General features: G+C 37.4%; 1 protein-coding gene and 1 long non-coding RNA gene across 3 annotated transcripts in view; both read right to left on the minus strand.

Annotated features, from left to right (window-relative positions):
- The window catches only part of LOC123518378, a 41,421-nt gene extending 35,394 nt beyond the window's left edge, over nucleotides 1–6,027 (minus strand). Inside the window, exons 1-2 of the long non-coding RNA XR_006678770.1 lie at nucleotides 5,055–6,027; nucleotides 523–603 (exon numbers count right to left, since the gene is read on the minus strand). This is a non-coding gene — a long non-coding RNA (uncharacterized LOC123518378). The remainder of the gene's footprint in view (nucleotides 1–522; nucleotides 604–5,054) is intronic.
- Nucleotides 6,028–20,565: 14,538 nt separating this feature from the next.
- Nucleotides 20,566–25,000, minus strand: part of LOC123518114 — a 10,436-nt gene continuing 6,001 nt past the window's right edge. For both annotated transcript variants that reach the window (XM_045278732.1, XM_045278733.1), the window contains one exon: nucleotides 20,566–21,472. In XM_045278732.1, the coding sequence (XP_045134667.1) occupies nucleotides 21,202–21,472 (271 nt within the window). In that variant the 3' untranslated portion in view covers nucleotides 20,566–21,201. The remainder of the gene's footprint in view (nucleotides 21,473–25,000) is intronic.

The raw sequence follows: 25,000 nt of genomic DNA on the forward strand, positions 1-25,000 counted from the left end.
CCTACACACTACAACAACGATACTCTAGTAACAATGAGATCAGCAAGAATCCTCTACTATCTGTGATCCGAGAAGCAATCCTCTTTCTTTTCGTATAGCAAATGGAAAGTTGGGAGGGCATCATATGCCTCTTTTTTTTTATACAATGTGGGCTTTTCACAGGAATTTATAAGACAAAGGCCTTTATATTATATCATTCATGAGGTTTGCAATTGTTTAGGTTAAAACATCTTATATTAAACTGGCTTCAAATAAAATATCAATGAACATTTTCTGAGTGATATGTAGACTTTTATAAAAAAAAATACATAATAATAATTAAAAATAAAGAATGTTATAATGTGATAATACTATGATTTTGTCAGACGAATATCCGAAACAGTTACTAGTACAGTATATTATGATATATGCATTTATTCATAACATTCATGTCCATTTGCATGTACCAGGAAAATATATGCATATTTCTTTAAAATGAATAATATGGAGAACAACAATGAAAATAATATGTTTATACCGTACCTTCTTCAGATGAATTGTGGCCTTCGCTATGGGCTGAGTTGCTGATAATCACTGGTTGTTTGAATGTACTCCCACAGTGCTCTGGAAAAGCACATTTTAAAACCATCGATAATAATATATTTCGATAGATTATACTTAATGCTAGAAGACATTGATCTTAAGTGTTTATGCTAATATTATCCACGGGCTCCTTTGATGCATATTTCTACATAAGTTATTTGTAGTGCTGTTGTAAAACCCTAGTGAATATATGTGTTGAGGTTGATTGCACGATCACATAAGGAAAGAAAACCCAAGGTATGAAAGAATGGGTTTTATTTCCAAAAAGTAAGCGGCAACCCCGGGAAGACGTTAGGAGAAAGGATGCCAACCACAGACAAGCAGCAACTAAGGGAAGATGCTGAAGACATGATGTCAACAGGCAATCTTCACCAGTGTCCCTCTAAGATTTGGCATCAATACATGATGATGGTAATGATGATGATGACAGAAATACAGATAGTGCTGATGAAGGTAATTGTGTTAATTACACTGATTTAAATCAAATTATCTAAATCAAGTAATGTTAACTGACATGATTCACGGACTGTAAACGGGCTAAAACGACTCAACATTCATACACTGGAGAGAAATGTGTGTGGGGACATGATAGATATATTCTAAAGGTTAAAAGGAATTAATAAAGATTAAGAGGGTGAATTGTGCCGTTCTTATAATAAACAATCGGGACAGAACTCAAGGATAAAAGTTAATTAATTAAGTTTATGTTTAGGAAATATTGCTGAGAAGTGGTTCACAGAATGGTGAGTGAGTGGAATAAGCTTAGCAGTCATGAGGTCAGCATCAACACGCTAGGCAGCTTCAAGACAAAATTAGTTTAGAATTAGTACAGAAGTTGCAGCTAATATTTATGAAGATTCGCTTTTAGAATCTTACCAACCCTTAGTGTTGATCTAGCAGGAGAGCATTCTAGCTTTGTCGCATCATGTACAGGAAGAAGTAGCGAGCATTCGTGTAATGGCCCCAATGGGACGTTAAAGAGGAAGAATAGTGACTAACAAGGAAGGGCAGAGTAGGAGAAAAAGCGTAAAAATTTTGCAGTGCAGGAGTCAATACATAAGTATATTGTGCAGGAAATGTCTTTATAAACGGAGTAGTGACAAAGGAAATCATAATGAAAGATAATGTGAAATGATGTACATGTACTAGAAGAAAGAATAATGCCAGGCTGACGCCTTGCCTAGTTAACCTCTTCCAACCCTATTATCTACTTTTCCTACTTGCTGGAAGTTTGCTTACATTCAACCTGTTCCTAAAAAGGGATGCCATTCTATTTCCTCAAACTATCGTCATGTTGCTTTAACTTCCAGCCTCTCCAAAGTTTTCGAATCTATTTTCAATAGGAAGATACGTAAACATCCATTACATCATAACTTTGTCTCATCACCAGTATGAGTTTCGTCGAGGTCGCTATACTGGTTCTGGCTTTCCTTACTGAGTCTAGACCATCTTCCTTTTGGGATTTAAGTGAAACTTTTGCTGGTATCTTAAATATATCAAGAGATTCTAATAAAGTCTGCCACAACATTTTTATATACATACAACCCTTCTACGGCTTCTATTCCCCTTTCTGTAACTTAATCATGTTTTATTTCTGATCGTTTTATTGCTGCTGTGGTTGACGGTCACTGTTTTTATCCCCCTAAATATATTAACAGTGGTGTTCCTATGGGTTCTGTCCTGTCATCCACTCATGGATTAAATGATCTAAACCAAACCTTTTGTCCTATCCACTCCTACGCTGATTTTACCACACTAAAGTTTTGTAAGTCTTTTCGTGAACTTTTGTACGTCTTTTTCTAGACATACCTCTTTTCCTCATATTGCCTCGCTTTCTACTTTCCCTTATCCCTATTTTGTCTTCTTTTCTAGTGCAACAGTTAACCAGTATTCTTAATCATTCATCCCTTTCTCTGGCAAACTCTGGCATTTCTTTTTTGCTTCTGTACTTTCTCTTTTCTATGAATTAAAGCCTTTCAAGAAGAGTTTTAAAACACTTCCTTTAATTTTTGACGAACGACCGCATCTCTTTTCTATGAATTAAAGCCTTTCAAGAGGAGAAATTCAAAACACTTCCTTTAATTTTTGACGAACGACCGCAATTCTGTTCGGGGACCAGCACATCAGTAAGACTTTTATAATTATAATTATTTTTTTGCTCCCCTTGACCGGTGTCCCTTCTACAAGAATAAAAATAAAGTTTTAAATGATAGAAAAAAATATTCCTTTATTTACAGCAATTTTCGTGCGAATTCAATTATTACACATAGTTCAAAGGCATGATAGGCTAAGCGATTTTTAGGTTCATGAATTTATTTCGAACTACTGTACATTTCAGCGGTGGACAAGCGGTGTTTTTTACAGATATCTCCTAAACGAATCGTTGGATGAGTATGATATTTCAACACACTACCTTGAACATCCGTTCGTAACTTATGGTTAACATACCACAGTGCTATATATGTTATGTGAGGAGTTTACTGAGTGATATTACGCCTAATCCAGCCATCATATCAAAGGTGTTACACAGAATCGGACGAGTGTGGAGTACTCGTCTAACCCCTCCACCACCACCACCACCCTGAAGATCCCCCCAGACCACTCCTCCTCTACCCCAGTATCGCATGATCCTTTTCCCCGCTTCCCTCTTCACACCATCAGCCTTCCACCTTTGATTTTTTCCCTATTGTAATTACATACGTATAGGTATAACAGTTACATACGTCAGTATGTACATACATATCATATATTAATAATATTATTCAATACAATTGCTGGTATATGTGGACATGAAAACCAGAGTGTGTCAGGATATCAACATGTTAGAAGCAGTTCAGAGAAGAGCAACTAGGATGATACCAGCATTAAAGCACCTGGAATATAGAGATAGATTAAAGGAATTAAATATGTTTTCATTTGAGAGGAGATGTATAAGAGGGGATATGATAGAGTTATTTAAAATGTTCTCAGATACAAACTACATAGATGTGAGATCTTTCTTTACCTTAGAGGAGGGAAATAGGACTAGAAATCATAGCAGGAAGATTAGAAAGCAAGGCTGCAGGTTAGATATAAGAAAATATTTCTTTAGTCATAGGGTGGTAGACTTCTGGAATGCATTGCCAGAGACGGTTGTAAATAGCACTAGTTTGACAATGTTTAAAAACAGATTAGATAAGCACTTAAATTTATTAGATTTATAATTATGTATAGCACTGCATGATAGTTTTTATAAGAAATTTACTATAGTTAAATAAGACATGATCCCCATGTATGGGGACCACAAATTGTAGAGGATTTCGCTGCAGGACTTAGCCCTGTTAATGGGCCAAATATTTAGAATTAGTATATAATGTATTGTGTACTTGTAAGTGTATCTTTAAGTACTGATGACGAGGTCGCTGTGCGACTGGTACAGGATAACCTAGATGGGCCCTGGTGGCCCTTTGTTATCCTATTATTTATGTTATGTTATGTTATATGTTATGACCGTGAAAACAATAGCTAATTCCGCTGTTAATGGCCGTATAGCTGGATAATAAGCAACGTATCTAACAACAAAATAATATTATATATAAACTGGACCACTTTTTATGATCAATAGGTAGACAGTACGCAATAAGAATATCAACTTTTCCTAACAGTAGAAGGTCCAGGTCACAGGTAATTCCACCACATCATGTTCACATGGCTGACCATAACGACTGCAAACATGGCTCTTCTATATACTACACGTAAACGTGCTGTTGTACAGTAATTATCAACGTGAACCACTTCTTGCCTTCATGAAATTGTACCATACTCGTTAATAATCATATCTATACATACACACTTACAGAACATTATAATGCATAAATACAGTGGTGGGAGAAGTAGGGAGGGACACAGGAATGAGGGAGGCGAGGAGCTAGGGAGAGGAGAGGAGGGATAAAGAGGGCGAGAACTTCCGAGACGGGGGAGACGTAGTAGTGGTTAGGAATGGTTTGGGTGGGCGTGTGGTGGGGCCACACTTTCATTCGAATGCGTCAACATGACTCGTCGGCTTTGTGTTGTTTTTCACGAGTAAACTCCTCACATAATACATATAGTACTGTGGTATGTCAACCGTAAATTACGAACGGATGTTCAAGGTAGTGTGTTGAAATATCATACTCATCCAACGATTGTTTAGGAGATACCTGCAAAAAAACACCGCTTGTCCACTGCTGAAATGTATAGTAGTCTACTAGTCCAGTGGTAAACAAGCGAGTGCAACTAACATTGATACAAAGTCCCTGTGCTGATAAACATCACGACGGCAAACTTATATAAGCGTCAAATTGAGAAATTATTATGACGAAATCCGCAAGTGAGAGGGAGAGAAGACAAAGACACCACCGAATGGCTGTCATATGACAAGAAACGTTACCCAAATGAGATTAAATTAATGTCACTGAAATGACCCACTTAATTGCATCATCTGTCGTCATTACCTGTGCCATTAATTCAGCAGAAAACTTCGAATCAGCTGTAGTTACCATCCATACACCTCAAACACTATCACACCTTAACACACTACGGCCAAATGGTAAGTGGCAACTAAGCCTACTAAGCCCAGACGCCAACTGAGCATGAAGAAAAGAAAGATCCTGACCACCGAAATTAATTTCAATATTAGATTAACATGCAATGTACAATAATGAAAGATAAAAATAACTATATAATGAGAGGAATAAGATAAACTAACAAATATGTAGACAGTACCTTGTGGACAAGACGCAAGGAAGGAAGTCGAGGTACTGCACCGACCTTACGAGAAATTATACCTTAATGCCGAAATTAAATGAAAAAAAAAAAAATCGATACAGTGACAAAATATATATTTAAAAAAAAAACCACGTAAAACCTACCGTACCAAAGAAGATCCATAAAAATACGAATGACAATACTATTAGTAACATAACAATTATATAGAGATCTTTGCTAATTTGCTTATTACTTCTATCAGAGCAACCGTGTATATATTTCCTGCTCCACTAATGCATATTTCACTAGAATAATGTCAAATATTTAAATTCAATGCAACAATCAGCACAAAAGAAAAAGACATGAAAAGAAAATGAGATAAGGTCGACAACTTACGAAAAACAAACACTTGAGAGCATGCAGCCATAGATTGTTTTTCCCCAGTCGGGCGACGTTGTTGTCCAAGTACAAGCATTATACATTGTCATCATACATCTATAATATGGGCATTGGCACTACCATAGTATAGACATCCCGTCACTTATCTCTCAGCTGCGTGGATTGGGGACTGCCAGCGGTCGCCAGATCTCAGCCAGATGTACAGTACACTATTATGAATATAAAGAACTCTCTCTCTCTCTCTCTCTCTCTCTCTCTCTCTCTCTCTCTCTCTGTTGTTAAGGCGGGTTCACACGTGGCAAAATCCGACTCGCTTAAAGTATCGACTGAACCCTTCTAGTCAGAACACGTCCATACATAGCGAATGGAAAGCATCGGCTTGTTGGTGGGAAGTGAATGTAAACAAACAACTACTCAATATATATATATATATATATATATATATATATATATATATATATATATATATATATATATATATATATATATATACACACACACACACACACACATATATATATATATATATATATATATATATATATATATATATATATATATATATATATATATATATATATATATATATATATATATATATATATATATATATATATATATATATATATATATATATATATATATATATATATATATATATATATATATATATATATATATATATATATATATATATATATATATATATATTCAAATATATACACACACACACACACACACACACACACACACACACACACACACACAAGTATCGATGTTATTTTCAAAGGTCTTGTTCTTGAAAGAACTAACACGCTCTTTAAATATCCTCAAGCTGGGAGGCGGTGGCGCAGTGGATAAGGTGGTAAGTGTGAGATTGGGTAGACATCCACGTGTAGGCTCGAATCCCATCGCGTACAGCCTTAAAACTTTTTGCCATTTGTCGAGTGGTTTAAGTTATCTACATATCACCATAATATCCAGGTTCTAGGTGGTTACACTCAAGATAAGCTTGGATGGTGATATGGGCCCTAATATGGGTACTACTATGAATAAAATTGCCTGCGCCACTAATGGGAGGAGGCTGAACAGCGCTTCCTAAATGCTTTTCAAGTGTGCCTATAGGCGCTATAAGCCTTACCATAGAAAAAAAAAAAAACTTGGAGTCAGTGCAAAGGAGGATGACTAAAAGATACAGGGATATTCCCTACGAAGCGAGACTGAAAAACTCAATTTGCATTCCTTAGAGAAATAGGTTAAGAGGAGACCTGATAGAAGTATTTAAGTGGTATAAAGATTTTAACAAAGGGGACATGAACATAGTTCCTAGGATCAGTAGCAGGGACAGAACCAGAAATAATGTGTTTAAATTTGAAAAATTCAGGTTTAGGAAAGAGATGGGAAGAAACTGGTTTTCAAACAAGATGATGGGTGGAATGGACTCAGTGGTCATGTGGTCAGGGCTGAGTCAATAGAAACTTTAAAAGAAGATTAAAGCGCGACTCGAGATATCCCTTGGTGAAGCGCGATTCCCGAGCGACTCGAGTTACATAATTATGTTACTATGAACTTCATAGTAACATAATGTGGGGCTTCATAGTATGAAGCCCCACATACGAGGCGACAGCTTCCCGCGATTTCATTACTACTTGCATCTCATTGGCTGGTCGGGATGAGATTAGAGCCAATGAGCGATCAGGCAGAGTTTTCCTCCACGTGGAGTCCGAGCGCAGGGCAGCTGGGAGGGGGAGTGCGGGGTAACTGGTAACATCGGGCTTGCAGGAGTGCATCACAACCATGCATAGCAAGATGAGTGACCAGGGATCTGCTGACCGAATTATTAATAGATGAAATAGAAATAGCTTCCCGCGTCATTGGTGGGTGTTATGGCCAATGAGAGGGCAGTCCACGTGGATACAGTAGCGGGGATGGGGGTTATGGCGGGGGAGGGAGTATGCTGTCGCTACACCAGTCGCTGTGTGCATAGGCGGATTTAGGGGGGGGCCATGGGGGCCATGGCCCCCCCCAGAAGCTTGATTGGCGCCCCTAAGAGGCCAACCTTGCAATTCAGTGGGTCAGATTCCCCATTTTCTCCACAATGTCCCTGGAAATTACAATTGAAATTGAAATGCATAATATTTCTTGGTTGCCAAGGAATAGGATGCATTCTGCATTCTAATACTAATTTGATTTAGCGACCAAATTAAGCGATAATCGTGAGAGATGTCAAATCTTTAATAATAATAAATCAGCTGAGCAGCAAGCTGCCAGCCTGCCAGTCATTCGTCGGCGTTCAGCTTCCATGTTGGTTGTCTAGCGGGCAGCCACTTAGCCGCCAATGACCACTAACTTCTACAGTTCTCCCCTCTCGGCAAGTTTCTACTCATTTTTAAGGTTAGTACCGACTGCACTAATAATTACCCCGGCTTCTCCTATATTATGATAATGATGAATGTGCAGCTGTAGGCTACTAGGCCTACTCTTATTTTTATTTATATGAAGTTCAAAACTGCATTAGGCGTGCTGGAACGCACAACAACTGAGTGTTCGTTTTTGTGGCAGAGTTTGTATGCATGATTTTATTAACTCTAGTGTACATACTAGGTTATTGATTTATAATTTCGAACCTGTAAGTCTTACTAATTTGTTATAAAAAGAAATAGTATAAAGCTATGCCACGAAGGAAGTCAATAAAGGAAGCTGAAGGAAGACAAAGTTGACTACAGACGAAATAGACGAACGATTCAGCAGAGGCAAGATTGCCAAGATGGCACTTTTCATTAGATATATAATTTGGGTTTGATCTCTAACAAATTTTTGTAATATTATAGTTATAGCTAGGCTATATCACGTGTTTAAACTAAAGATGATTAAAGTGTAATTGAGAACCAAGTGAAGTCGATTACATTATTATTTTTAATCTAGCGCATTATTAGCGGTGTAATTCCAATGTTCTGCTATTGACAACCCTGCATGCGCTCAGCTGATCAAAGACTGTAAACAGATTCGTGTGTGTTTTCAGAATATCGTCTACTTTTGTTTGTTTTCTAATCCAGAAAGCTTGTTTCCTATCTCTTCGAGTTATCCCCAACATTACCCTCTCCATTCCTCTTTGGGAACAAGGTATAAACAACCATATTACATTTTTATCAATAAATGTAAGATGAAACATATCATCACTCTATGAGCATTGTTCATTTTCGTTACTGGTAGCCTAACAGTTCCTTTTTCCTTGAAATTATATAATAACTAGGGAAAGTCATGATATATCTAGTCTTTGAAAGTATAAAACTTGCAAGTAAAATGCTTATTTATTTCTTAAATGTACATTGATTATGATTGATATTTATTTCTATAAATATTTTGAATTAGAAAGTATTTTATTTGACCTATTGCAATTTTCTTGTGAACAAATACTATCGCCAATTCCTCTCGCTAGAAAAAAAAAACGCCCCTATCCTCATTGGCCCCCTCCAGAAAACCTCTCTAGATCCGCCTATGGCTGTGTGTGTGTGGGGTCAACCCAGAATAGCTCTTCTCAAGTCGCGCTTCTAAAATCGCTTCGTGTGTGGCGGGCCTAGAGAAGTTCATGGATTGGGATGATAGATGGAATTAGGTAGCTTTAAACACACAGGGACTGCCTCGTGTAGGCCTGGTGGCCTCTTGCAGCTTCCCTCTTTTCTTACGTTCTTATGTTCTAACTCTACTTTGCCATATCACAGTTTCTCTTTAATTCCTTCAGTACTGGAACGCTTTTTTTTTTTTTACCATGAGTTTTGAGTACGATTAGACGATTTCATTTACATTATGAATTCTCTATAGAGGTCAAAATATTAATGGCCAGAGTCTTCACTGATTTCATTCCCGACTGAGTTTCTGAAGCTGTATAAAATCCCCATATAGTAAGCAGAATTAATATGAAATTTCGTTATGGTACTGAAGAGGTTCATATGTCAGTTCTTTTTACTTTTCATTGAAATTCAAGAGTCAGATATGGATGACTTAGCCTATCAAACTATGCAGTGCTAACTACGGGTTTTAAGATAATTGTTTGTGTTTTACATATATATGACAAAATTTGAAGACATACAAAATTTAAGGGATAATTTCTAAGAAAATTAGTTTTGGCGAGTTTTTGCAAGATTTGAATTATTCTTATCTATTTATTTATTTATTTATTTTATTTATTTATTCATCTATTTTATTTATTTATTTTATTTATCTATTTTTATTTAATTATTTATTTATTTATTTATTTTTTTTTTTTTTTTTTTTTGCTTAAAAAATGCTTCCATGCAACTCACCTTTACGTTGCACACTTATGGTAGGTCGCAATATAATGCTTCCTATATGTCTCTCCCAGCATCAGGTCCAGCGTGTTCCTGTAGGGCACACACCCTTCCGGAGCCAACCGAGCTTGGAAGGCCTTTCGCAATGTCTGCTCCATCACAGTGAGTATAAAGACGAATGCCTCCCTCCCCCGACAAATCCCCTTCTCTCTCTCTCTCTCTCTCTCTCTCTCTCTCTCTCTCTCTCTCTCTCTCTCTCTCTCTCTCTCTCTCTCATCATATTAATTAGATTATTAAAATGTTGATATGCAAGCCTAGCTAACAAGGCTACATTAATATGTTAGTGACGTTATTATTACTGAACGTGATTCTACCCATCTCGTCAACGGCTATCCTCAGGCTGGGCCTTTTGGAATATCTGGTCTCTCTGCGCTACTCTGTTTTCTGGTATCTGTGCAACCTCTGATACTGACTTCTCCCTTGATTACATGACTTAATATATTCTTGTTTTAATTGAACTTGTCTCTCAAAAGTTATCATCATGATAAGGTAGAGATTCCCACACACACACACACACACACACACACACACACACACACACACACACACACACACACACACTTGACGTATTTACAAATGTGGTCGATAATCTTTGAAAAACATTTTCTCCTCTTCCTAAAACAGCCTTCAAGGCCTCGAATCAGAATACTGATAATTTCCTGGTTTTCCTCCAGTCTTTGTTTTTCATCCTGTTGTCCTCCTTTAAGACTTTTCTTTTACCTTCATATTCCTCCCCCCCTATCAGTTTTCTTTTTTTTCATGTTCTTTGTTTGTGGTAACAGAACGAGGATGAGGAATAAGAGGAGGAATAAGTGGCGACAATGAAAGAGAAAGTTTTCGTCTCACTGAATTAACATTTTTTAACCTGAACGGATGCCCTTCCTAACCTCGGACCGTGGCCAGGATTCGAACCCGTGCGCTTGAGAACCCTGATGCCCACAAAGCGCTCGCGCGGTCCCACTGCTCCATGGTGGCCCATCATTATTATTATTATTATTATTATTGTTATTATTATTATTGTTATTATTTCTTCATTATTGTCATTATTATTATTATTATTATTATTATTATTATTATTATTATTATTTCTTCATTATTGTCATTATTATTATTATTATTATTATTATTATTATTATTATTATTATTATTATTATTATTATCATTATCATTTCTTCATTATTGTCATTATTATTATTATTATTATTATTATTATTATTATTATTATTATTATTATTATTATTATTATTACAGTTATTATTATAATTATTATTATGTCATCTATTTCATTATTATCATTATTGATATTTTCTACTCAGCGTTTTCTATTCGTTTCAGATTTCATAAAAGTAACTAGATATAATGAATTAACTGCATAAACTATTGACTCGACCTTGAGAGAGAGAGAGAGAGAGAGAGAGAGAGAGAGAGAGAGAGAGAGAGAGAGATAATGTTCTCTTCCTTCTTTAATCCTTGTCACTTGTTTTAAAGCACGTAGCTGCATTAGCATTCGCCCTATCTTTAAAGTTGAACCATGTCGTCTTTCATTGTCTCTTCCTTTTCTCTAACCCTTCTTTCACTGTCAAAAATAATCTTCCAATTTACCCTCTACTTCATTTCATCATCAAAAGTAGCTTGCGTGTGTTTTCATGTCAGGTTTCTTCTCTGAATGATGTAGTTCCGTGTTTAGCCATTTTTTATGTGTTTTTTTTTTTTTCTTTTGTCGAGTTGATAGATGGAGAAATTGAGTTATTGAGTCCCTGAAGAACACTAGGTTTGCTCTGCCCTAATCGCAAATTTTAGATAGGTTAGAAGTCAGGCGCTCTGTAGTTTCCCTGCCTGGACGGATTTTTTTTCCTGAAGGTATTGACACTGTAAAATACTCTGTGTTTGGCACTGACTGTATTGTAGTTATTGATTTATTATCGCCAGTTGATGGCCAATATTTCAACTAAGGCTTCTTGTAAATGAAAGAACGTTTATGGTTTTGCTGATGCACAGGCTAATTGACCTTCACGAGACTACTTTTAAAGGAGTTTCTTTTTTTTTTTCCTTTACGTAAGAAGTAAAGCCCGCCAAAGGTAACAAAAACACAAAAACAATAAGAAATATGGCTCACTGAGGTAACAGTCTCCGAAAAAGAAATGGTATAAATGTCTTGACGTTTTCTTACTATTACATTCTCTTTGTTTGTGAGCTGAGCATATTGCGTACTGATTTGAAATTCATTCTGCTCCGATGAAATAAAAAAAGATGTATTGTTTTATGAAAAAAAAACTCATTCAGTAACAGTTTAATGAATCTAATGCCATCAAAATGCCATTGATTAAGCTCAAGATAAAATTGCTCATATCTCGCGTATTATTTTTCATGTCTTACTTCGAACACTGGTGATAAAAAAAAAAAAAAAGAAGGTTGATAGGTAAGTAATGTGCATCTGCTCCATGTTTGGAAATTTGGAAATATATGTGAGGCTTTCCTATGATTTTCGGCATCACTTGACTTGAAAAATTGTGGTGCCAGGTGATACTAGCAGGTATTTCAATCAGTTAATAATGGTTGGGACGTTTATTTACCTTTGTGTTTAGCTTCGTTTTGGAGGTGCGGGAATTTCATTTTTATGAAAGTGGCAAACATCTGTATATATAATTATATTTTATATTCCTGTGCATATTGAATGACTGTTTGGAAGAAGAAGAGGAAGAAGAAGATGATGATGAAGAATGGGAGAGAGAGAGAGAGAGAGAGAGAGAGAGAGAGAGAGAGAGAGAGAGAGAGAGAGAGAGAGAGAGAGAGAGAGAGAGAGAGAGAGAGAGAGAGAGAGAGAGAGAGAGAGAGAGAGAGAGAGAGAGAGAGAGAGAGAGAGAGAGAGAGAGAGAGAGAGAGAGAGAGAGAGAGTTTATTTTTAGCTTAATTCAGTGACGAAAAATATATTGCCATCATGGCATAGCACAACTGGAACGGCACAAATTTCAGAAAATAATGATCAGTTATCGTAAAGAATAAGTAATGGAATAGGTTTGCACTGGTTCTTGCAAAAACGCAAAATGTCAGATGCGCACATCATAAGTGAAATATGAAAAATATAAGAAACAAGAAATGAAGATATATGGAAGTATGCTAGTTCGCCAGTATGCGGTGTGTAACCGTATCCAGCCATAAAAGAGTAGGAAGGGCAGGAGGTCAAGGAAACATTTAGGTGACCCAGGCCGTTTATGCAGGCAGATGTGTCCAGGTCATGTAAACATCCAGTCGTAGTGTTGTCGTCTTGGATGTTCTTCGACACGTGGAGTTCATTTGAGCTTGTACTTGATTGGTGAATGGTACATTCTGAGGGGCGTGTTGTGTGGGTCAAGCACGCCCCATAAGTTCCTGAAGGAGTGTAGAGTTTGGGGCAGTGAGAGAGAGAAGAGAGAGGAAGCAGAGAGGACAACCGCGGCACTAATCATGCCACCCTCGGCTGCATAGCAGAGGCGGCGTTTTGTACTTCATATATGACCAGTAAGTGGAGCTTATCAGTTGCAATGCAGTCTTTGTAAATTAGAATGAGGAAGAAGCATGATAGGAGGTTATATTAGGTATTAGTTTATTATGGTTTAGTGGTTGTACTTTGGTTCATAATTACGTCGCATACTTGCGTTTTCATCTATGAGTAAGGGAATGTATACGGCTACCTACGTACGGCATGTGTGTTGCTTGACGAATAAGTTAACATATTTAAGTGTGTAATTGTGTACGAAGTTAACGTGGTTCCATGTATGGGTACCAAGAGAAAGAGATTATTTGAGGAAGTCACTTGTGTGGAGTATTTGTCATTTCGGTGGTGTTACGTTGTCATTTTGTTGAACGGAGCTGGTAATTATATGTGTATGGTAATATATTTGGTGGTACGTCATGTGGTTGCTTGCATTCATGTACCAATAAAGGTCATCCTTATATACGGGTAGCTGGGAAAAAGGGGTAATATTGTACGTACTACGTATGAGATTTACGGAGAAATAAAGCACCGGGTTCAGATGTTGTAATACGGACAAATATAGATTTTGCGTTATGAAGATATTGTGGATGATGTTTGAAGTGAAATCCGTTTTGATGCAACGTCTACGAACGTAACAATTCTTAAGGATGTTTGTAACGACATTGCACAAATTGTCTAGCTACGGCTATAAATAGTCAAAGGTTTTTCTATCTTTAATTAACAAAACTAATATCTATACATAAGGTGTTCGATACGGCGCCGACAAGTAACAATCACAACTCTTTCTGTTGCCTTCTCCACTGCAATTATTACAATTTCTCTTACAAACATCCTTAAGAACTGCATTAATCTCGTAGATATTCTCGCATCAAAACGGATTTCACTTCAAACATCATCCACAATATCTTCATAACGTATTACAACATCTGAACCCGGTGCTTTATTTCTCCGTAAATCTCATACGTAGTACGTACAATATTACCCCTTTTTCCCAGCTACCCGTATATAAGGATGACCTTTACTTGGTACATGAATGCAAGCAACCACATGACGTACCACCAAATATATTACAAATATTGATATCTCCACACAAGTGACTTCCCTCAAATAATCTCTTTCTCTTGGTACCCATACATGGAACCACGTTAACTTCGTACACAATTACACACTAGTAAATATGTTATGTAACTTATTCGTCAGAGCAACACACATGCACATACGTAGGTAGCCGTATACAAATTCCCTTACTCATAGATGAAAACGCAAGTATATAACGACGTCATTATGAACCAAAGTACAACCACATAAACCATAATAAACTAATACCACATAATACCTAAACCTCCTATCATGCTTCTTCCTCCATTCTAATTTACCTCAAAGACTGCATTGCAACTTATAAGCTCCACTTACTGGTTATATATGAAGTACAAAACGCCGCCCTCAGCTATGCAGCCGAGGGTGGCCCGCTTAGAGCCGCGGTTGTCCTCTGCTTCCTCTCTCTCTCTCTCTCTCTGCCCCAAACCTCTACAATTTCCTTCAGGAACTTATGGGGCGTGTCTTGACCCACACAACACGCCCCTCAGAATGTACCATTCACCAATCAAGTACAAGCTCAAATGAACTCCACGTGTGGTACGAACAACATCCAAGACGACAACACTACCACTGGATGTTTACATGACCTGGACACATCTGCCTGGCTTCAAACGGCCTGGGTCATTAAATGTTTCCTTTGACCCTCCTGCCCTCCTACTTCTTTTATGGCTGGATACGGTTACACACCGCATACTGGCGAACTAGCATACTTCCATATATCTTCATTTCTTGTTTCTTATATTTTTCATATTTCACTTATGATGTGCGCATCTGACAAAAATACCTATATTCCATTCCTCCTTCTGAATTTCATCAATGGTTGTCATCTTTTCTCACCACTCAGCTCGCACCGAAAACATAACAGATTTCGCCTTTCCAACAAGATAACATGATATCCATAATATGATAGCGCCCTTCAACACTAGCCTGCTTCTCCCTTCCTTTCCTATCCTTCCACCATTGTGTGTTCCCCTCACCAACTTTCCTTTTATTCTTCTGTCCGACAAAACAACGTAGCAGTTTTATTAATTTATTTGTCTGTATGTCAAAACAACGTACAAGTATCAATCTTATTCATTCTTTTAATATTTATATATCTACTTATTCATTAATTCCTAAATTTCAGCTGAAGTTTCCAACAACATGTATCACCAAAATCCTTACCCACTGAGACTTAAGGAGAGGTTTTTCATTATTGCATCTGAATCTGAATCTGAAAATAGCTATGAGCTGCATGGGTGTTAGAATAACTCTACCTGCGGAACATAGTGAACATCATCGATGTTGAGAATAACAATTGAACCTCAGTGAATAGTGAATGGATGGAAAGTGATTCCTGAATAATAATAACAATGATGACAATAAGAATGATAATAATAATAATAATAATAATAATAATAATAATAATAATAATAATAATAATAATAATAATAATAATAATAATAATAATAATAATAATAATAATAAATAATAATAATAATAATAATAATAATAATAATAATAATAATAATAATAATAATAATAATAATAATAATAATAATAATAATAATAATAATAATAATAATAACAATAATAATGACTAATTATAATCCTGATACATTGCTCTCGTTTCTGCACTTTCTGATTCCAAGAGCTGGAGTTAGATGGTTAACTGGTCTCCAACAACCCTCTTACTGTTGTACATTATAGTAGATTGTGGCAATGCAACCAGTAGTAGTAGTAATATTAGAAGAAGTAGTAGTAGTAGCAGTTGTAGTATGTAGTAGTAGTAGTAGTAGTAGTAGTAGTAGTAGTAGTAGTAGTAGTAGTAGTAGTAGTAGTAGTAGTACTAATATTTATGCTGGAAACTAATCAGTGTGCTTGTAGCGTAGCGTGTGTTTTGAACATAATGCATTTCACCAAGTAACCTATCTCAATTCTTTTCACCATTAGAGAAACATGTACCCAGATTTGATACATTGACTCTGCGTCTAAATCAGATACAATTGATTATTGTGTTGGCTTTCGCGTCGTAATACATCGTGTAGTAGTGTCTGACTGAATATCTTTCACCTTTTAACTCCCCTGACTCCTATTCCAATAGAAGTTTATAACAATAGGAGTGAATGTCAATCCTCATTATGTCTTGGCGTTGGATGTTAAATCAGAGTCAGCAAAAGCAGTGTTGAAGGATGAGGGACGCGATGCTTACTATACTTACACTAAGGTATTGGCTGATGGGTCAGTTCAGCTCTGTCTCCCTTCCCTTGTGTAGGAATCTATATGTTCTCTCTCTCTCTCTCTCTCTCTCTCTCTCTCTCTCTCTCTGTAACCTTAGCTTTTCTTAATCTTTTCACCTTATCAAAATCTCTCTCTCTCTCTCTCTCTCTCTCTCTCTCTCTCTCTCTCTCTCTCTCTCTCTCTCTCTCTCTCCTCAGCTCTTCGTAATCTTTTCACCTTTTTAAAGTTAATTTGGATGAGTTATTGTTTTCTTCTTTTGAGAATAATGCAAAAACAAAACAAAAAAACAATTACAAATCCCTATTGAACCATTCTGATCGTTATTTCAATGGTGTGAACAATCCTATTTCATTTCACAGATGTCTACGAAAGATCACTTACCATTACTTCAATAACCTCTAAAATGAGAGTAAGTATGAGGTGGATAGAGACTTGACATTTAGTTGGATAGATTTTTCCGAAGTAACCGATCTCGAGAGCCTTGCTTTCCTTCCACTTCCTTGAAAAGCCAATACGGCGTGAAGAGAGGAAGGAAAGAGAAGAAGGAAAGAGAGAAGGAAGAAAGGATGTGAGAGAGAGAGAGAGAGAGAGAGAGAGAGAGAGAGAGAGAGAGAGAGAGAGAGAGAGAGAAAGGAAATAGGAATGGGAGGGAGTGCCTATGTGCTGGAGACGCTCAATATTCTCTTACTAGGGCGCCTTTAGTGAAAGCGTTCAGTCACTCATTCTACGTCACTGTTTCACTTCCTTTTGATGCTTCACTCTCTCATCTTATCACACTACTTTTCTTAGGTCGACCCTTTTTTTATCCCTCCCGCGCCACTTGCTTCTCCGTCCACTGATCAACGCTTTTTCTTCCTTGTACATTTTTCCATCTCAAGATAATCGAGTTGTACTACATTCTCTCTCTCTCTCTCTCTCTCTCTCTCTCTCTCTAGATCCTCCCAGTAAACAGGTTAGTTTCTATTTTTGTCTTTCTTCTTATCTCCTTTAAATTGTAATTAATCATTTGACGTTCTACTTTACTTTCTTCTATTTCTTCTTTGTCTCTTCACTCCTATGTGCTTCTTTTATTACTTTGTGTGTCTTCTTTCTTATTGTTTTGTTTTATATTGGTATCTCTTGTTACTTTGTTCTTCTCTCTCTCTCTCTCTCTCTCTCTCTCTCTCTCTCTCTCTCTCTCTCTCTCTCTCTCTCTCTCTCTCTCTCTCTCTCTCTCTCTCTCTCTCTCACACACACACACACACACACACACACACTTGTGTAACTAATTTATTGAGTTTCTATTCTAGAATAGTTGATAGAGTACAAGAGAGAGAGGGATGGGTTGACTGCATCTATTTGGATTTAAAAAAGGCGTTTGACAAAGTGCCACACGCAAGATTACTGTGGAAGTTAGAGGAGAAGGGTGGCTTAAAAGGAAGCACATTGAGATGGATAGAAAATTATTTGAGGGGGAGAGAAATAAGGACGGTAGTTAAAGATATGAAGTCCAAGTGGAGAGCAGTAGAAAGCGGAGTGCCACAGGGGTCAGTATTGGCACCAGTACTTTTCCTCATTTATATTAACGACATGCCAGAAGGAGTGAACAGCTACATAAATTTGTTTGCGGATGATACGAAACTGTGCAGAGTTATAAAGCAAAAGGAGGATTGTGAAATACTGCAAGAAGACCTAAATAAGATCTGGGAATGGAGTAAGAAGTGGGAAATGGAATTCAATGTGAACAAAAGCCATGTCATGGAAATGGGAAAGAGTGAAAGACGACCTGTGGGAATCTATAAGATGGGAGATGGAGTAGAACTGGAGAAAGTCAAAAGGAAAAGGACTTAGGAGTGACGATGGAAGAAAACAATCAACCAGTAAGCCATATTGATAGAATTTTTAGAGAAACATATAATTTGCTGAGGAATATTGGAGTAGCATTTCACTACATGGACAAAGAAATGATGAAGAAATTGATAAATACTATAATAAGACCCAGATTGGAATATGCAGGAGTAGTGTGGACCCCTCATAAAAAGAAACACATAAGGAAATTGGAGGCTACAAAAAATGGCTACAAGAATGGTCCCAGAACTTGAAGGGATGACATATGAGGAGAGACTAAAGGCTATGGATCTACCAACCTTGGAACAAAGAAGGAGAGAGGAGACCTGATACAAGTCTATAAATTGATCAACGGAATGGACCAAGTGGATAATGAGAAACTGATCCTGAGAGAAGAATATGACATCCGAAGCACAAGATCGCATAGTAAAAAGCTGAGAAAGGAAGATGTCTGAGAGATATTAAAAATATAGTTTCCCGCAGAGATGTATTGAGACGTGGAACAGTTTAGATGAAGAAGTAGTGTCTGCAACGAGTGTGCACACTTTTAAAGTAAGATTGGATAAGTGTAGATATGGAGACGGGGCCACACGAGCATAAAGCCCAGGCCCTGTAAAACTACAACTAGGTAAATACAACTAGGTAAATACACACACACACACACACACACACACACACACACACACACACACACACACACACACACACACACACACACACACACACACACACACACACACACACACACACACACACACACACACACACACACACACACACACACACACACACACACACACACACACACACACACACACACACACACACACACACACACACACACACACACACACACACACACACACAGTGGTTAGAGCGCTGGCTTCACATGCCAGATGACCGGGGTTCGTTTCCCCGGTCGGGTGAAGATATTTGGGTGTGTCTCCTTTCACGTGTAGCCCCTGTTCACCTAGCAGTGAGTAGGTACGGGATGTAAATCGAGGAGTTGTGACCTTGTTGTCCCGGTGTGTGGTGTGTGCCTGGTCTCAGACCTATCCCAAGATCGGATATAATGAGCTCTGAGCTCGTTCCGTAGGGTAACGTCTGGCTGTCTCGTCAGAGACTGCAGCAGATCAAACAGTGAAACGCACACGCACACACACACACACACACACACACACACACACACACACACACACACACACACACACACACAGCTTGAAGTCTTATCTGCAGAAAGAGTAATGAGCAGCTGGTCTTGACGACGCGCCTTACAACACTACCGTGAGCTGTCAGCACGTGCAATGTCCCGTACTGCTCCCTTGATACGCTTTCTGGCTCCCTCTGCTATACTTGATTAACACTAGGACTCGTCTTCTTAACCCCTTCAGTACCATGACGCGTTTCCATATACATTCTACTTACTATTTGGTGATTTTACACAACTTCAGAAACTCATGTGGGGGGATTAAGATAGTGAAGACTGTGGCCATTAATCTTCTGACCTCCATTAATGTCAATGAAATGGTCTAATCCTACAGAAATCTCATGGTAAATATGTGTCTCAGTATTAAAGCGGTTAAATGTTTCTGCGTTTTATCTCGACTTCTGTCAGGCTGTAGTAAACGACATTTGGGTTTCAAGGGCATTATTATGATTCTAGTGATAATTTAACAAGGATACTACAAACACTGTTTACAGAAAAAAAACAAAAAACATACACGAGAACATGACTTACTACATAAGTAGCTTTAATAAATAGTCTCACCAACAACCCAAGAAGTTCAAGAATACTAGTATTTCTCTCAACAGCTGTGGTGTTATCCATATTGGAAATGTTTTTTTCTGGAAACACTGAAAAGTTAAGGAAGGTTTAAGTAAAAAAAAAAAAGCAACACATAAGTTTATCATTATTTATAAACTTTCATGCTTTTTCGCTGCAGAAGCACAGCCTATATTAGTGGTCTTGCGTCCACTATGTATCATGTCTCACTAATTAGTATAGCTACCTGGTTTCAATAATCTAACACCTTTGAGCTGATGTTGAAAATATTTGTAATCATGTTCACCTTTCCAAAATCATAACTATTCTTCACTCCATCATAGTAGCACCAAAACGCATCGTCGGAATATTATTGTATACATAAGGGAAACATAAATTAAGGCTGCCGTGATGTAACGTTGAGTAGCATTTCATTCATCTTCAACTGCTCACACCACAAAAATAAATCTTGGTAGACCTACATATTACGTAAGTAGGTACGTGGTATGCACTAGGCACGTGTCGATACGAAAATAGTATAAAAATAGCAAGGAATCAATCACTTTTGATTCACTGTTGCAGAGTTTGGATGCTGCCACAAGGACAAATGAGACGCCACTCAGGTTTATGCTCACTTTTCCTAAGGATCTCTTCATGGTATCCTTGGCGTCACTTGGTTATGCACACCCTTCACCCGTGCGTCAGCGTCACCTTGCCACGGGTCCAAAACAATTTCGACGCTACCACCTCTTCCACACTTGACACTATTTGGAAAATGACGACAAAAGCTCTTCATCATTTAAGTGGTCAGTCTTAGTGTTCTTGGTGGACAGCGGCTCGACGAGGAATGACACGAAATCGTCCTCCTTGAAAATGCCCTTACAAACGGGTCCCTCCTCCATATTCGGAGGATGACACACGTTCTGACACTCCTCCAGCGTAAAAAAGCTGCCTGGACTCTCCCCGGCACCGTCCTCTGTGCAGCCGCCGTATAGATAACAGTTACACGTGCCAGTCTCGGGATCCAAGTAGTATCTGTAATATTCAGAGAGGTAGTTGCTTTAGCCTCGTCCACACTAAAGCAAAAAATCAAGGTCCATACACCTCAATACTCTTCATACAATATAACAGGGCATGTAATTTCTCCTTATATGAGTAAACGTTTCCAGTGACTGCAATGACTACTCCTCAATATGATTCGAACTTCTACTATGATTTTGAGTGATACTACTGACAACAACAGGAGATATGAAGTCTTCATATGTTCTTATTGACTGCCGTTTTCTTTTCTTTTCTTTTCCATAGTTGAATTTTCTAGAGTTAGAAAAGAAAAGTACTGTTGCAAGTGCCATACAGTCAAAAGCATGGCCACACAAACACACACACACTCTCACACAGGTAAATAAACAAACACACACACACACACACACACACACACACACACACACACACACACACACACACACTGGTCTCAGGCCTATCCGAAGATCGGAAATAATGAGCTCTGAGCTCGCTCCGTAGGGTAACGTCTGGCTGTCTCGTCAGAGACTGCCGCAGATCAAACAGTGAACACACACACTGAAATATCAATTAATCCAATGCTCATAATAGATATTTCCTTGAGCTTCGGATATATATATATATATATATATATATATATATATATATATATATATATATATATATATATATATATATATATATATATATATATATATATATATATATATGCTTATTTATTTATTTATATAAGAGATAAAACTCGGTCACTTTGACTTCATACATGAAAGTAAAAATTCACCAGAAAGTAGTAAAGGGAGAATATGGATGTTGAAGAAAATATAATTCATCAAACGAGGAGTACTGAGATAAGTGGAGCTCAGTTCTCCAGAGTGAGTGAGGTAAAAGAGAAAGGATGCAATTCCGTAGGAAAGGACAGAGGACACAACATTAAAGAAGGAAGTTAATCGAATAGAGAGAGAGAGAGAGAGAGAGAGAGAGAGAGAGAGAGAGAGAGAGAGAGAGAGAGAGAGAGAGAGAGAGAGAGAGAGAGAGAGAGAGAGATTTAGGACGAACGAAGAAGAGGAAGAGGAGGAAGGGACGAAGTGAGATTAGAGAAGAGAACAGAAAGGATGAGAACAGTGGAGAGGAGATGAAATGCGACCAGAGGAGGATTGGACAGGATTAGAAGATGAAAGAGAAGAAAAGAAAAAAAAAGAGCATAAGGAGAAGGATCAGAAGGGAGAAGAGTATATGTCAAGGAAAAAAAAAAACTGAATGAGAGTTATATATAGTATAGTTTAATACTCCCCAACAGACATCGCGATCTTCACCAGACCTATAACTACTGGACGTAAGACTAGGGACTAAATATATTAATAGAGGCTAGCGTATGAGATATCTAGATTAAGATGCATAGTGCTTTTTTTTTTTCTGGAGGGTTGCGTGCATAACTCACGTGGACGAAAACCAGGTTTTATATTTAAATTCTAAAACACTTCTGCGCGCATCTTCTTTTTATTTTATTTTATTTCTTTTTCTAATATATTGCTAAGGTTATGGTGACAGATTAAGAGGATTTCAACACGATTAAAAAGAAGTAATTTTAAGAATCGATTAATCATCTTTGTAGCCTTTTAAATATGTCGGAGAGAGAGAGAGAGAGAGAGAGAGAGAGAGAGAGAGAGAGAGAGAGAGATTAACTGTAATGTGAATGAACAAATACAAGAGTAGTTAGTATCTAGTGTAATACCAAGGCAGAGAGAGCAGAAAATTCGAGAAATGATGAACATGAAGGAAGGAAGAAGAAAAAAAAAAGATAGATACAGTAGTGGATGCACAGAGACAGGAGTGGAGGAAAGTCTGGCGTGACAAGTGATTGCACTGACTAATGTGGCTTTGTGATTCTCTGAGGGCTTTTTCATTCTTTCGTTTTTTTTTCTTCTTCTTCTTCTTATTCTTATTTTTATTCTTATTATCATTCTTCTCCATTTTCTCTTTTTTTCCTTTTAACAGTCTAATTCCACTGTCAGATTTTCAAAACTTCTCACCAAGTGCCTTTTTTTCACTCATGAAAAAAATAGTGACTAGTTTCGCTGGTATGCAAATCATGGTGTCAATTCTTATACTGCAATACAATTTTTACTATAATACCACACTTTTCTTGTTTTTTTTTTCTTTTTTCATACTACAGTTTCTTTGTTAGTTTTGTCTCTCTCTCTCTCTCTCTCTCTCTCTCTCTCTCTCTCTCTCTCTCTCTCTCTCTCTCTCTCTCTCTCTCTAAATGCTTACAAAAGAAGAATATAGCAATAAGAAAAGCTTAAGTCCGTAAAATTCAGTAGGAGCATAAGTATGATAATAGAGGTTATCTTAGAGGTTTAAAAATCACAGTATTTTTTCTGAAGAGTTGTGCACACATTTCCGTGAACAATTATCAGTCTTTAGGAACATTCTGAAACACTTCTATTACGAACCTTATATTTTTATCGCATTACTATTTTCTTAATGATATTTTTAGAGGTCTAATGATAGATTAAGAAGAATTCTGAGCAATCAAAAAAAAAGAGAAACAGTTTTGAGAACCCAGCTAAGCATATTTATGGCTTTATGGCCTTTTAGAATAGTTGTTGATGAGAGAGAGAGAGAGAGAGAGAGTGTGTGTGTGTGTGTGTGTGTGTGTGTGTGTGTGTGTGTGTGTGTGTGTGTGTGTTTGTGTGCGTATGTGTGTGTGTGAAGCGTTTATGAATACAAGCCTGCTAGTGTGCAAGTCGGCATACAGACAAAGCAGGTGGATACAGCATTCCGCCTTGCTTCGGTACTGCCAGGTGAGTAAGTTTTTTATGAGAATGGGAAGGATGAGAGGAGAGGAAGATTGACTCAGAGCAGTTTTTTGCTCAGCCTTATGTTCTTATGACACAACGGGGGAACTACGGCGTGGGTTCAAGGTTCTCACATTCAACCGTGTTTCCCTTTATTTTGTATCTATTGTATTTTTTCTTGCCACCACACAGCAAATGAAAGAAATTCTGACCGACGAACTTATTATTAACATCTAATTTACGGCAGACGGAAACCGCGATATGTTTTAAAGTAGGAAGAAGGAAGACTGCATATTCTTCCCCAGTGAAAGATAATCATTAACACTCGATAGGTATAATCAAAATTAGGAGGCAAGTAACATACCACGCTTTAATTCCCCCCTCTTTGTTTTTTGGCAGAATTTTCCATCAATCTTATGCTCCGTGGTCTCTTTACAATCCATGACTTACGTAGTCTTGTAAGGAGACTCACAGAGGACATCAGAGTCAAGAAACTGCGGAGTGCAGTGGAAACGAGTAAGGTGCTTCACTCATGAATACAATAGTCAGCCTTTTCAAGTGGGCTGTAGTGACAAATTAGGTAGTTTTCTTTTCGGTAAAAAACATTTCTTCATTACAATCGTGTGGTTTTGACTGAACATTAGATTTAAGCTCTCAAAAGTTAAGTTCCTTTGTTTATTTATTTATTTATTTTTTATCGATGGCAACATCTCCACGCAAATCGGCCAGGCAGTGAAGGTTTCCA

Source organism: Portunus trituberculatus, chromosome 43, assembly GCF_017591435.1.
Source record: "Portunus trituberculatus isolate SZX2019 chromosome 43, ASM1759143v1, whole genome shotgun sequence".
Taxonomy (NCBI): Eukaryota; Metazoa; Arthropoda; class Malacostraca; order Decapoda; family Portunidae; genus Portunus; species Portunus trituberculatus.